The sequence below is a fragment of the Bufo bufo genome, chromosome 5 (genome assembly GCF_905171765.1).
Source record: "Bufo bufo chromosome 5, aBufBuf1.1, whole genome shotgun sequence".
NCBI classification, from domain to species: domain Eukaryota; kingdom Metazoa; phylum Chordata; class Amphibia; order Anura; family Bufonidae; genus Bufo; species Bufo bufo.
Genome location: NC_053393.1, coordinates 278,093,535 through 278,108,153, shown reverse-complemented (window position 1 = coordinate 278,108,153; position 14,619 = coordinate 278,093,535). Strand labels below are relative to the sequence as shown.

The 14,619-nt window shown below is 41.6% G+C and overlaps 1 protein-coding gene across 1 annotated transcript in view; it reads left to right on the top strand.

Annotated features, from left to right (window-relative positions):
• The window catches only part of GALNT1 (polypeptide N-acetylgalactosaminyltransferase 1), a 616,072-nt gene extending 606,169 nt beyond the window's left edge, over nucleotides 1-9,903 (top strand). The window contains exon 12 of the mRNA XM_040431282.1: nucleotides 8,820-9,903. Coding sequence (XP_040287216.1) covers nucleotides 8,820-8,966 — 147 coding nt within the window. The 3' untranslated portion in view covers nucleotides 8,967-9,903. The remainder of the gene's footprint in view (nucleotides 1-8,819) is intronic.
• Nucleotides 9,904-14,619: the final 4,716 nt, after the last annotated feature.

Here is a 14,619-nt window from a genome sequence, read left to right as displayed (position 1 = left end):
CACATGAACTTTATGTAGCCGGACAATGTGAGGTTAATGTATAATTATTTTTTTTATTTTTATTTTGCATGTAGTATGATGGGTTCATATACTATGGGTATACTCACTATAGTAACCCTGTCAACTACCTCCTCACATAATGGACAGGGTTACTTACTGTTATTGAGGCACATGGTTTTATAAATATGGACCCCTATTTGCCTTACATTGATAGTAAATAACCCTATTAACTACCTCACATTAACCAAATGTTGCCCATTGTGAGGTACATGATGGGATCACTGTTACTCTTAATGTGAGGCACATCGAGGTCCAAACTGATAAAACCATGTTCCTCGCATTAAGTAATCCCATCATGTACCACATCAAATAATGGGCAACGTGGGGTCAATGTGAGGTACATGTTGGGATTACTTACTATTAATGTGAGGCACATGGTTTTATCAGTTTGGACCACCATGTGCCTCGCATTAATAGTCGATAACACCATCATGTACCCATGTTGTCCATTATATGAGGAGGTACATTATGGAGTTGTTATTAATGTGAGGAGCATAGTGTTAATTTTTAACTGCCACGTGCCTCATATTAATAGTAAGCAACACCATCATTAACCCCATATTGCCCATAATATGAGGGACATGATCGGGTCACTATTACTAGGCACATGGAGTTACTAAAGTCATAAGACCATGTGCCTCACATTAATACAGGCTTACAGCATGAAGCACATACCTGTAAAAACAGCAGGAAACTTCTACAGCAAGATCATTCTGGATGATGTCATCGCTGTCTGATTAGTCACAAGTGGATGTTATTGGTCACATGGAGATGACATCATTAAAGGTCCTTTGAGCATTGAGGACTGCGGTAAGTTTGTCTCTGCCCTGCCCTCCGATTTCCCCTCCTTGACACTCTCCCCCCCCCCCCCCCCCCCCCCCCATCGGTCCACTCGGTTTTTTCATTTGTGGCATTGTCCAACCGTGTTAGTGGGGAGGTAGCTCTCCCTCCTTCACTGTGCGACAGCTTATGAGAAGGCATGCTCTTTGCGCACGCCATGTTCTCTGATAACTACTGATATTAAGCTGCAGCCAGGTCCAAAAGTATTGAATAGGTATTGTTAATTCGATACCTGTGCAACCATATTGCAGAGAGCCCTATAAATAATGGATTAGCAATTACTGGACTCTGTTCCCTAATATACTGAATATCAACAAGTTCCCCCCATAAGAAAAAGAAAACCTCAGACTCAAGTGATGTCCATTCTTCCCATCTTGCAGGGCGTTGTCCTTACTGTACTACTTGAAGTAGTCTAGAATGCAGGAACTTTTAGGCAGGATTGATTTTTTCAATTTCTTTTAGTTTATTTTTAAGTAAAAAAAAGCTTTCACATGCCGTTATAAAGTGTATAGCAGATTATTCAAAAGTGTAAATACAATGTTTATTTTCTATTTTTCTGCATTTTTTTTTTACTTAACCACTTAAGGACCACAGGTTTATACCCCCCTAAAGACCAGGCCCTTTTTTACAAATCGGCACTACACTACTTTCACCGTTTATTGCTCGGTCATGCAACTTACCACCCAAATGAATTTTACCTCCTTTTCTTCTCACTAATAGAGCTTTCATTTGGTGGTATTTCATTGCTGCTGACATTTTTACTTTTTTTGTTATTAATCGAAATTTAACGATTTTTTTGCAAAAAAATGACATTTTTCACTTTCAGTTGTAAAATTTTGCAAAAAAAAACGAGATCCATATAGAAATTTTGCTCTAAATTTATAGTTCTACATGTCTTTGATAAAAAAAAAATGTTTGGGTAAAAAAAAAATGGTTTGGGTAAAAGTTATAGCGTTTACAAACTATGGTACAAAAATGTGAATTTCCGCTTTTTGAAGCAGCTCTGACTTTCTGAGCACCTGTCATGTTTCCTGAGGTTCTACAATGGCCAGACAGTACAAACACCCCACAAATGACCCCATTTCGGAAAGTACACACCCTAAGGTATTCGCTGATGGGCATAGTGAGTTCATAGAACTTTTTATTTTTTGTCACAAGTTAGCGGAAAATGATGATTTTTTTTTTTTTTTTTTTTCTTACAAAGTCTCATATTCCACTAACTTGTGACAAAAAATAAAAACTTCTATGAACTCACTATGCCCATCACGAAATACCTTGGGGTCTCTTCTTTCCAAAATGGGGTCACTTGTGGGGTAGTTATACTGCCCTGGCATTCTAGGGGCCCAAATGTGTGGTAAGGAGTTTGAAATCAAATTCTGTAAAAAATGACCTGTGAAATCCGAAAGGTGCTCTTTGGAATATGGGCCCCTTTGCCCACCTAGGCTGCAAAAAAGTGTCACACATCTGGTATCTCTGTATTCAGGAGAAGTTGAGGAATGTGTTTTGGGGTGTCTTTTTACATATACCCATGCTGGGTGGGATAAATATCTTGGTCAAATGCCAACTTTGTATAAAAAAATGGGAAAAGTTGTCTTTTGCCAAGATATTTCTCTCACCCAGCATGGGTATATGTAAAATGACACCCCAAAACACATTCCCCACCTTCTCCTGAGTACGGGGATACCAGATGTGTGACACGTTTTTGCAGCCTAGGTGGGCAAAGGGGCCCATATTCCAAAGAGCACCTTTCGGATTTCACAGGTCATTTTTTACAGAATTTGATTTCAAACTCCTTACCACACATTTGGGCCCCTAGAATGCCAGGGCAGTATAACTACCCCACAAGTGACCCCATTTTGGAAAGAAGAGACCCCAAGGTATTCCCTGATGGGCATAGTGAGTTCATGGAAGTTTTTATTTTTTGTCACAAGTTAGTGGAATATGAGACTTTGTATGAAAAAAAAAAAATCATCATTTTCCACTAACTTGTGACAAAAAATAAAAAATTCTAGGAACTCGCCATGCCCCTCACGGAATACCTTGGGGTGTCTTCTTTCCAAAATGGGGTCACTTGTTGGGTAGTTATACTGCCCTGGCATTTTCCAGGGGCCCTAATGTGTGGTAAGTAGGTAAATGACCTGTGAAATCCTAAAGGTGCTCTTTGGAATGTGGGCCCCTTTGCCCACCTAGGCTGCAAAAAAGTGTCACACATGTGGTATCGCCGTATTCAGGAGAAGTTGGGGAATGTGTTTTGGGGTGTCATTTTACATATACCCATGCTGGGTGAGAGAAATATCTTAGCAAAAGACAACTTTTCCCATTTTTTTTATACAAAGTTGGCATTTGACCAAGATATTTCTCTCACCCAGCATGGGTATATGTAAAATGACACCCCAAAACACATTCCCCAACTAATCCTGAGTACGGCGATACCAGATGTGTGACACTTTTTTGCAGCCTAGATGCGCAAAGGTGCCCAAATTCCTTTTAGGAGGGCATTTTTAGACATTTGGATACCAGACTTCTTCTCACGCTTTGGGGCCCCTAGAATGCCAGGGCAGTATAAATACCCCACATGTGACCCCATTTTGGAAAGAAGACACCCCAAGGTATTCAATGAGGGGCATGGCGAGTTCATAGAAATTTTTTTTTTTTGGCACAAGTTAGCGGAAATTGATATTTTTAATTTTTTTCTCACAAAGTCTCCCGTTCCGCTAACTTGGGACAAAAATTTCAATCTTTCATGGACTCAATATGCCCCTCACGGAATACCTGGGGGTGTCTTCTTTCCGAAATGGGGTCACATGTGGGGTATTTATACTGCCCTGGCATTCTAGGGGCCCTAAAGCGTGAGAAGAAGTCTGGAATATAAATGTCTAAAAAATTTTACGCATTTGGTTTCCGTGAGGGGTATGGTGAGTTCATGTGAGATTTTATTTTTTGACACAAGTTAGTGGAATATGAGACTTTGTAAGAAAAAAATAATAATAATTCCGCTAACTTGGGCCAAAAAAATGTCTGAATGGAGCCTTACAGGGGGGTGATCAATGACAGGGGGGTGATCAATGACAGGGGGGGTGATCAATGACAGGGGGGGTGATCAATGACAGGGGGGTGATCAGGGAGTCTATATGGGGTGATCACCACAGTCATTGATCACGCCCCTGTAAGGCTTCATTCAGACGTCCGGATGCGTTTTGCGGATCCGATCCATCTATCAGTGCATCCGTAAAAATCATGCGGACATCTGAATGGAGCTTTACAGGGGGGTAATCAATGACAGGGGGGTGATCAGGGAGTCTATATGGTGTGATCACCACAGTCATTGATCATGCCCCTGTAAGGCTTCATTCAGACGTCCGGATGCGTTTTGCGGATCCGATCCATCTATCAGTGGATCCGTAAAAATCATGCGGACGTCTGAATGGAGCTTTACAGGGGGGTAATCAATGACAGGGGGGTAATCAATGACAGGGGGGTGATCAGGGAGTCTATATGGGGTGATCACCACAGTCATTGATCACGCCCCTGTAAGGCTTCATTCAGACGTCCGGATGCGTTTTGCGGATCCGATCCATCTATCAGTGCATCCGTAAAAATCATGCGGACATCTGAATGGAGCTTTACAGGGGGGTAATCACCACAGTCATTGATCATGCCCCTGTAAGGCTTCATTCAGACGTCCGGATGCGTTTTGCGGATCCGATCCATCTATCAGTGCATCCGTAAAAATCATGCGGACATCTGAATGGAGCTTTACAGGGGGGTGATCAGGGAGTCTATATGGGGTGATCACCACAGTCATTGATCATGCCCCTGTAAGGCTTCATTCCGACGTCCGGATGCGTTTTGCGGATCGGATCCATCTATCAGTGCATCCGTAAAAATCATGCGGACATCTGAATGGAGCTTTACAGGGGGGTGATCAGGGAGTCTATATGGGGTGATCACCACAGTCATTGATCATGCCCCTGTAAGGCTTCATTCAGACGTCCGGATGCGTTTTGCGGATCGGATCCATCTATCAGTGCATCCGTAAAAATCATGCGGACGTCTGAATGGAGCTTTACAGGGGGGTGATCAATGACAGGGGTGTAATCAATGACAGGGGGGTGATCAGGGAGTCTATATGGGGTGATCACCACAGTCATTGATCACGCCCCTGTAAGGCTTCATTCAGACGTCCGGATGCGTTTTGCGGATCCGATCCATCTATCAGTGGATCCGTAAAAATCATGCGGACGTCTGAATGGAGCTTTACAGGGGGGTAATCAATGACAGGGGGGTAATCAATGACAGGGGGGTAATCAGGGAGTCTATATGGGGTGATCAGGGGCTAATAAGGGGTTAATAAGTGACGGGGGGGGGTGTAGTGTAGTGTAGTGGTGCTTGGTGCTACTTTACTGAGCTACCTGTGTCCTCTGGTGGTCGATCCAAACAAAGGGGACCACCAGAGGACCAGGTAGCAGGTATATTAGACGCTGTTATCAAAACAGCGTCTAATATACCTGTTAGGGGTTAAAAAAAATACATCTCCAGCCTGCCAGCGAACGATCGCCGCTGGCAGGCTGGAGATCAACTCTCTTACCTTCCGTTCCTGTGAGCGCGCGCGCCTGTGTGCGCGCGTTCACAGGAAATCTCGGCTCACGCGAGATGACGCCTATTGGCGTTAGTGTGACCTGGGAGCGCCGCAGAAATGACGCCTTTCGGCGTTAGCGTGGCGGGAAGTGGTTAAATACCGCAGAAAAAGATATATAGCCATACCCTTGGGGTCCTTTTACATTCACAATTAAGTTGTCAGATCAATGATATAGCAAGTCGAATGGCACCTGAATTTTTAGCATACTAGCAGAAGGACCCAGCTTTGAACGGGTACATTTCATCTATTTCATTTAATGTTTGTGTGTGTCGTTAAAAGATATCGACAGTATCCCCCCCCATAACGTGACCTCTACAGCACTCCACCCCTTAACACTGAACCCCCGCCCCCCCCACAGTGCACCGCCGACTTAAAATGGGACCTCCACAGCAACACACACCCTTAACTTCGACCTTCACAGTAGCCTGTCCCTTTAACAGTGGGTTCCACAGCACCTACCTTCTTGACAGTGACCTCCACTGGGACCCCGTCCCCTTAACAGTGACCTCTCCAGCACCCCGCCCCTTAATACTGAACTCCATAGGGGACAGACTCCCCATTCCCTGCCCCCTTAACAGAGACCTCCACAGCGCTTGCCCCTTTTATAGTGACCTTCACAGTGCCCGCCCCTTTAACAGCGACTTCCACAGAGACCTGCCCCCTTAGGCTACTTTCACACTAGCGTTCGGAGCGGGTCCGTCTGATGTTTCATCAGACGGATCCGCTCCTATAATGCAGACGTTTGCATCCGTTCAGAACGGATCCATCTGCATTATAACTTAGAAAAATTTCTAAGTGTGAAAGTAGCCTGAACGGATCCGTCCAGACTTTACATTGAAAGTCAATGGGGGCGGATCCGTTTGAAGATTGAGCCATATAGTGTCATCTTCAAACGGATCCGTCCCCATTGACTTACATTGTAAGTCTGGACGGATCCGCTTGCCTCCGCACGGCCAGGCGGACACCCGAACGCTGCAAGCAGCGTTCAGGTGTCCGCTCGCTGAGCGGAGCGGAGGCTGAACGCTGGCAGACTGATGCATTCTCAGCGGATCCGCGTCCACTAGGAATGCATTAGGGCTGGACGGCTGTGTTCGGGGCCGCTTGTGAGCCCCTTCAAACGCAGCTCACGAGCGGACACCCGAACGCAGTTGTGAAAGTAGCCTTAACAGTAACATCCTCAACGTCCACACCTTTAACAGTGACCTCTGCATCTGCCGACCCTTTATTTGTGACCTCCACAGTACCCCGTCTCCTTTAACAGTGATTTCCAAAACACCCCACCCCCTTAACAGTAACCTCTACAGCACCCTGCCTCTTGCACACAAATGTTTTTTTTTTTTCATTTCCGTTCCGTTTTTGCAGATTGTGGTTCGTATGCGGAACCATTCATTTCAATGGTTCCGCAAAAAAAAAGGAATGTACTCCATTCTGTTTCCGTATTTCCGTTCTGCTGAAGGATAGAACATGTCCTATTATTGCGCGCAAATAACGATCCATGGCTCCATTGAAGTCAATGGGTCCGCAAAAAAAACGGAATGCATCCATATGTCTTCCGTATCGGTTCCGTTTTTGCGGAACCATCTATTGAAAATTTTATACCCAGCCCAATTTTTTTTATGTACTTACTGTTTAAACATTATTGTATGCTTCTGTTTCCGATCTGCAAAAAACGGATCACAAACGGAAAAGCAAAATGGAAACACTACTGAAACGGATCCGTTTAAAATGGACCACAAACCCATACGGTCACGTGCAAGAGGCCTAACACTGACCTCCATAGCGGATCGTCCCCTTAACTGTGACATCCACCGTTCCCTGGCCCCTTAACAGAGACCTCCACAGTGCCCGCCCTTTTTACAGTGACCTCTACCTGCTCCTGCACCCTTAACAGTAACCTCCACAGTGGCCCGCCTCTTTAACAGTGACCTGCACAGCTGCTGCCCCTTTATTAGTGACCTCCACAGTACCCCATCTCCTTAACAAGTGATTTCCACAATAATCTGCCCCATTAACAGTGACTTCTAAAGCACTCTGCCCCTTAACTCTGACCTACATAGCGGACCGTCCCCTTAACTGTGACCTCCACAGCAGCCTACTCCCTTAACTTTGACCCCCACAGCACATCCACAGTGTCATCCACAGTGTCATGCCCCTTTAAATGCGACCTACAGCAGTGAAGTAAAATGGCTGGGTTGTTATGGAAACCTGGAGTAAAACGGTGTATGTCAAGACCAAAGGCCTGCCAGCTTCTATTGGCTGATAAGGGTCATGTGACCGTGTGTATGGCAGTTGGGATATGAATGAAAGACCTGTGGGCTTCTATTGGCTAATCCAGGTCATGTGATGGTGTCATATTTGCATTTTTTGGGGAATATCTGAGGAACGGTACGTCCTAGAGAGCTGAGTCAGTCATACAAGTGTAATATATCAATTCTTGCATTGCAAAATATAAACCAAATGCGTTTTGGAGCTTACATGCTCCTTCAGTAGCTCACTGAAGAAGCATGTAAGCTCCGAAACGCGTTTGGTTTCAATTTTGCAATCCTAAATATCTAAAATAAGCGAGGACTCATATGGACTGAGAACAATAAGCAGAATTATATTTATATTAACTTTTTTATATCATTTTATATTATGGAGATTATCAGGTTATTTTTATAAATGTTCTTTTTAGTATATTTTAATTGGGGAGATTTAGGGTATTTAGAGACATCTTGTATTATAAATTGGTATTATTAAAGGATTGATGGATTACACTTATTTTTGTATACCATGATTATCATCTCATATATATATATATATATATATATATATATATATGTTTTTTCCTGTAAATATACTCATTTGAGCAATGCGTTTATCCCTCTCCCACATACAGTTTACTTTACAAGCAAAAGATGCTTGTTTATACAAAGGGATGTTCTGCCAACATATGAGCATTCTTGTGTAAGCATAAAAGATTCCATCTATACCAAATAAGTGAATTATAATGTGTCTTCTAATCATGGGGAACATTTACACTGGGAAGATCATTCATATTCGAATTGTTTGTGCAATTATTGCCCCATATAAAAGGCCCTTACATTGGCGGATAGATATATTATAATAAATTAATTCTATGTGAAGACCTTTTGTATCCATGCATTGTTACGATACACATGTACTAACTTGTTGGTTTTACAAAGAAAACATGCAGTTGGGGATTTTGTTGATGTTGTTTGCATTTTAACTAGTAGTGTGTTTTATTCTATTAAATGTGTTTTATGTTTCTTTTCTCTAGAAATTAACATTAATCCACGTGAATAGCAACCAGTGTCTGGACAAAGCTGCAGAAGAAGACAGTCAAGTACCCAGCATTAGAGACTGTAATGGCAGCCACTCTCAGCAGTGGCTTTTGCGTAACGTTACGCTTCCAGAAAACTTTTGAAATATCTTATTATTGGCAAACACATTGAGAGAATACAGAACATTAAATAAACTAAAAGAATTGACTGCGCTACCTCTGCACATTTAACTTGCACATCCTTGAGCATCCAGAGATTGAAAAGAAACTATTTTCTGCACTTCTGAAATGTCGGGGGCACATATCGGCTATGACATCCTTGTAGGTGTTCCCGAAATTGTGAAATGGATCCCTAGTGAGGATGTGAAGTGGTATACTTTGTATCGGAACTGAAGTTTACAAGAAAGATCAAAGTCTTTATGGAATAATCCAGGAGAACTAAAGAAAATGCAAACAATTTTTAATCCCCAGGAAAGCTGCATATCTGTACAGTTCAGTGTACAGTGCACTGGTTTTAGTGAACTGCTGATTCCCAAATGACATTTCCTATTCATGCCCATTGTTTCTATGTGCAGAAAACAGGGTTAAAAATAAATAAAAATCACGTATATCAAAAGTACAATTTGTTATAACAAAATATCAGATTTATATGAAGGGTTTTGTTTTTTTGTTTTACCTCTGCTGGGAAAATAACATTACAGAAAAGAAATGTGATTTTACGTAGTTAAGTGATAGAATATATTTTTCATTAAGGAAATTGTGTTCATTTCAAGAGAAAAGGAGACCTGGGGATAGGAAAGTCAGTTTGGGGCTTGCTTTTCCTAATTCTTGTTTTTTTGCTTGGGTACTGTTGTTATATTCACATTGCCTTCTAAAATTCAAGATTAATAATACCTTGCAACATATATTGTTGTATTAATTAATTGAATTCAACTTTGGTTGAAAATCCTAGACGGAGATAAATAGATTCAAAAACACACAAGAATTGCAGCAAAGTATAACTGTGTATTTGTAGAGCTCAAAATTCATTCTACTGTACATTTTTTTACAACAGCAATAAATCTAGTTTGTTCTAGCCAAATTCCATCTTTGTCTAACAAAATATTGTTATGAAATTGAATAATAATGTACCACTTATGTGCCACATGATTCAGAAAAGGGTATAATTCAAAGAGGACCTGTCACCACAAAATGCAATGCAAACTGCAGCCAGTATGTTATAGAGCAGGAGAAGCTGAACAGATTGATATCAAATTTTGTGGTAAAAGATTCAGTAAAATTTATATTTGATACATTTATATTTCAGCTTTTTCCCAAATTAAGGGTACATTCATACGATAGTGAAAAAATTGCTATTTTTCAACCATTTTTGCTGCCATTTTCTGGCCATCTGTTTGTTTTTAATGGCCATTAAAACGAATGAATTCAATTGGCTTTTTTTTTTTTTTATCCCAACCCTTGCAGTGCCCACGGTATTCATAATGCCCCCTGGACATCAAATTCCCTCCATAGTATTCCCCCAGTATTACTCCCATTTGTGCTATCCAGTATTATTAATGCCTCATTAGTGACCCCCAGTATTACTAATGCCCCAATTGGTGCCCCCACAGTATTATTCATGCCCTTATAAGTGGCTCCTATTATAAAGAATGCACCCATTTGGCCCCTATTCTGCCTGTTAAAAATAACTTCAACAACTTGCAAGTGTGGGACACTCGCTCGCTACCCATTGAATGCAGCAGGACCTGCACTCTGTGTAGTGATGTAATCACGCTGGGAATGCAGGTCCTGCTGCATTCAGTGAGGAGTGAGTGTCCTCTGCATGCAAGTGGTGGAGGTATTTAACTCCTGAATGGGTTTTTTAACATCATTGTACCCTGTCTTAAAGGCCGTTAAAAAAGGACCCATTGATATCAGTAGGGTCAGTCTGGCCATTTCCTATTTTTTGTCCCTCCTTTATTGACTGGCCGTTAAAAAAAAACAGCCATGTGAATGGCCCCAATGTCTTCAATGAGTTCTAAAAATGGCTATTACATGACCGTTTTTCCCATTCCTGTGAATGTAGTTTTAGGCAACAGCCGTGGACAGCTTTCAGTATGCAGGGGAGTTAATATAATTCACTGACTGATAGCATTCTGTTTCTAAAGGTGGATTTGTTGGGAAGGAATCATTTACATGCAACAATCACCTCCACAGTATGAGGTTGAGTGATTTGCTATAGCGATTGCTCATCCTCATACAGCTACATTGTTTCTGGGCAGCAAATCGCTGTTCAGACAGCATTACCTACTTCCCATAAATGATAATTTAGCTGCCTGCATGAACAACAGTTTCACCTAATGAACGAGCGTTTTGCTAGTTTGTTAGGTGATCTGCTGCACCTTTTAGACGGGCCCGATAATGTGCCCGATTATCTGGCTGTCTAATTCCAACTTGGTGTATACATAGGTAGCTGTCAGTCACTGATAACACTTCTATATGTTCTGAGAGTATTTTAGAAAATGCAGAGATATAAATTATAATTTTTACTGAATCTTTTCCCGCAAAATTATATATCAGTCTGCTCAGCTTCTCCTGCTCTAGAACATGTTTCCTGCAGATTGTGATACATTGTAACGTAAAGTGAATTTGAAAGATTTGAGATTGAATAAGCTTACGCAGGCTATGTGAATAAATATATTTACTAAGTGATGAAATATACAATAACACAAAGAAATCACATACAGAATAATAAAAAATAAATAAACATCACAAGCCTAAATGGGGTAGAGACTCCGTCAATCATGCTATAACCCATGGCTGTCTACCCCTTTATAACACATGACCGACACCCCAGGGTGTACAAGAGAAATATGGTATGTCATACTCACATCCTGCAGCACGCATATTTCTGAGATCACTCAGGAATGTGGTCTTATCAGCACAATGGGGATGGGTACTATCTCTAACCCACTACATTACAAGGGAAACTTATAAACTATTAAACAAAATTAAAGGGGAGAATCAATCAGTCACTTAAAAATACCATTACAATACACTCCACCCCTGGTTCTTCCACTTTAATTCATTTTCAACACCCAATATCAGAACCTATTCTACATATATAGCCTAATCTTTTGACAGAAAACTATTTCTGGACCATTGGATCTCTAAAAAAAAAAAACTTAAAAAAACTGTGCATTGGACTAACAAGAAGTGTCTCACTGAGATCTTCTTTACTTCTGATCTTCTTGGATAACAAAGTCTCTGGTGCTTAGTCAATTGTCCATTTCTTGATGATCTATGCACCTGCATGGCCTGTTTTTCTGGTGTTGTTACAAACTTCAGTCTATGACCCCTCTTTTAATTCAAAGGGGTTTTGCAGGTGTAATAACAGTGCAGGTCTCAGAGCCTCTTAGTGTGTGTTAGACAGTCCATTACCTTTTCTTTGGGAGGAGCTTTGACACAAGGGCCTCCCCCCCTCACTGGTCTGCAGATTGTTGCATCAGCCAGGCTGGTTGGTCAGGAAGTCTTGGGAAGACTATTACCATTGAGGTCCACCCCTGGACAGGTGTAATACAAGCAGCAAGGCCTTGTTCAGCATGGCAGACTAGTGGTTGAAGCCTTTTTTTGTTGGGTGACAGTCAGGTCACCAAAAACCTTTTCTTACCACACTTGGTTATGATGACTTTGGCAGCCCCTGGACTTTTCTGAGGTTGCCAGTCCAGGCTCAGTTTAAGAGCTGATACAACCTGCACTTAGGAAAGATGTATTTGAATAGTTCTACACAATCTAGAAGATGTAAATTCAAAAAGCTCAGTCCATAATTTAAACTCTGTCCATGTCAGGGAAAAGTCTCAGCTTTTAATATCTACTTGTATGACTAGCCAGTATAGTCAGTGGTATATCCGTTTGGTGCATTTTTTCTGTGATTTATATGATTATATTTTCATCCGCACAATGCTTCGTTGTGTATAGGATGCCTTTGTGGTGCATGTGGACCGCGCTGTCATCCTCCATTGTATGCATTTTATTTTGCTGGGGATAGTCGGTTACTGCGGTCCACATGCGGTGGGACTGCTCCCCCAATGTAAAACACACTACAGTGTTTGGGGTTTGAACAGCTCCCCCATATTTGCCACTATATTTCTGTGATTTTGTTCTATATGTAGTGTATGTGCCTTCACCTGGCATTTAAACATTCTTTTGCACCTGGTAACTTCTATCACATGGTCTGATATGGGCGTGGCTTACAGTCTTGCTTTGTTCACATTGCATTAGTTGTCCTGCTATGCGGTTGTGTGGAAGCTTGGCTGTGAGCTGGATTTCATCAACTTCAGACCTTGTTCACACCATAGTTAGCGTAGTGGTAGGACCCCTTGCCATGCTGAGTGACCGTGACGTGGTGCATGATGGGCTCCGATATTTTCCTGACAGTAATATATTGGCAAAAGTCTCAGCTTTTAATATCTACTTGTATGACTAGCCAGTATAGTTAGTGGTATATCCGTTTGGTGCATTTTTTCTGTGATTTATATGATTATATTTTCATCCGCACAATGCTTCGTTGTGTATAGGATGCCTTTGTGGTGCATGTGGACCGCGCCGTCATCCTCCATTGTATGCATTTTTTTGCTGGGGATAGTCGGTTACTGCGGTCCACATGCGGTGGGACTGCTCCCCCAATGTAAAACACGCTACAGTGTTTGGGGTTTGAACAGCTCCCCCATATTTGCCACTATATTTCTGTGATTTGGATCAAATAAACAAACAAAAGTCCTTAGAACTTTTGTCACTCCAATACTGTATTTAAATAACTCTTTCCAATGGTGCCATAGAGGTCTTTTGCCAAAGCAAAATAAACAGGTAAACCCTGAACCTCGTCTAATTATCTGTATCCTAACATACATATTATTTTCACAAGTAAGGAGGAATGCACACGGCCGTGTTTCACGGCCGTGAGCGGTCCGTGGTAACACGGGCTGGATTCCTGTGCATTCGGCCTAATAGAGATCTTTGTCTTCATACTTCAACACATTAAAACAATAGCAATGCATTGGTATCTTTTTCAAAGTAAACCGATTAACCAAATAAAACACAACATCATTAATATCATTTTTATTCCTTACCCTTCTTAAGATACCTAATGCTGTTTGAAGTTACTCTGCATTTAATACCCTTTGGCATTTTGGTTTACAGAAGTACCCAGCTTTTCCTAATGTGGAAATTAATAGACTTTTTTTTTTTTCTCTTGAAAAGACACAGGACTTCTCATCTTTCATGGGAGTGTCTTCTAATTAGGGGATGGGCACAACGACTGTCTTTGTGTCTGTGACGTCCACCCTGTCCTCCTCCCTCCCCTCTAAGTCCACCCCTTCCGGTCAGACGGTGTGATCCTCCTTCTTTTAGTCAGTCTTGTCTCAACTGATCATGAGGACAGATCTCTGGTGTTAGCAGAACATATAACACATAACCACAAACATCGAAATGAACAGATCCGACAATACAGACATGAACACATGAAAGACCAGTAGGAAATGTTTCATTGACTTTAATTGAAAAAAATGTAGAGCTCAATCAAAACTTTTGGCACCAATAAAAACCAAAAAAATTTCCAAGAAAAATAAAAACTTTCCAATGTGCATCATATGGAAAAGAGTATATATCATACTCAATACGCATTCATTTCTTGCTGCAGCATCATTTATTCATATCAACACACAGCTCATAACCACGCCGTTATACTTGAAGTACAGACTGCACACACACCCAGGGCCGGTGCAAGGATTTTTGTCAACACAAGTGAATCTACATTTTG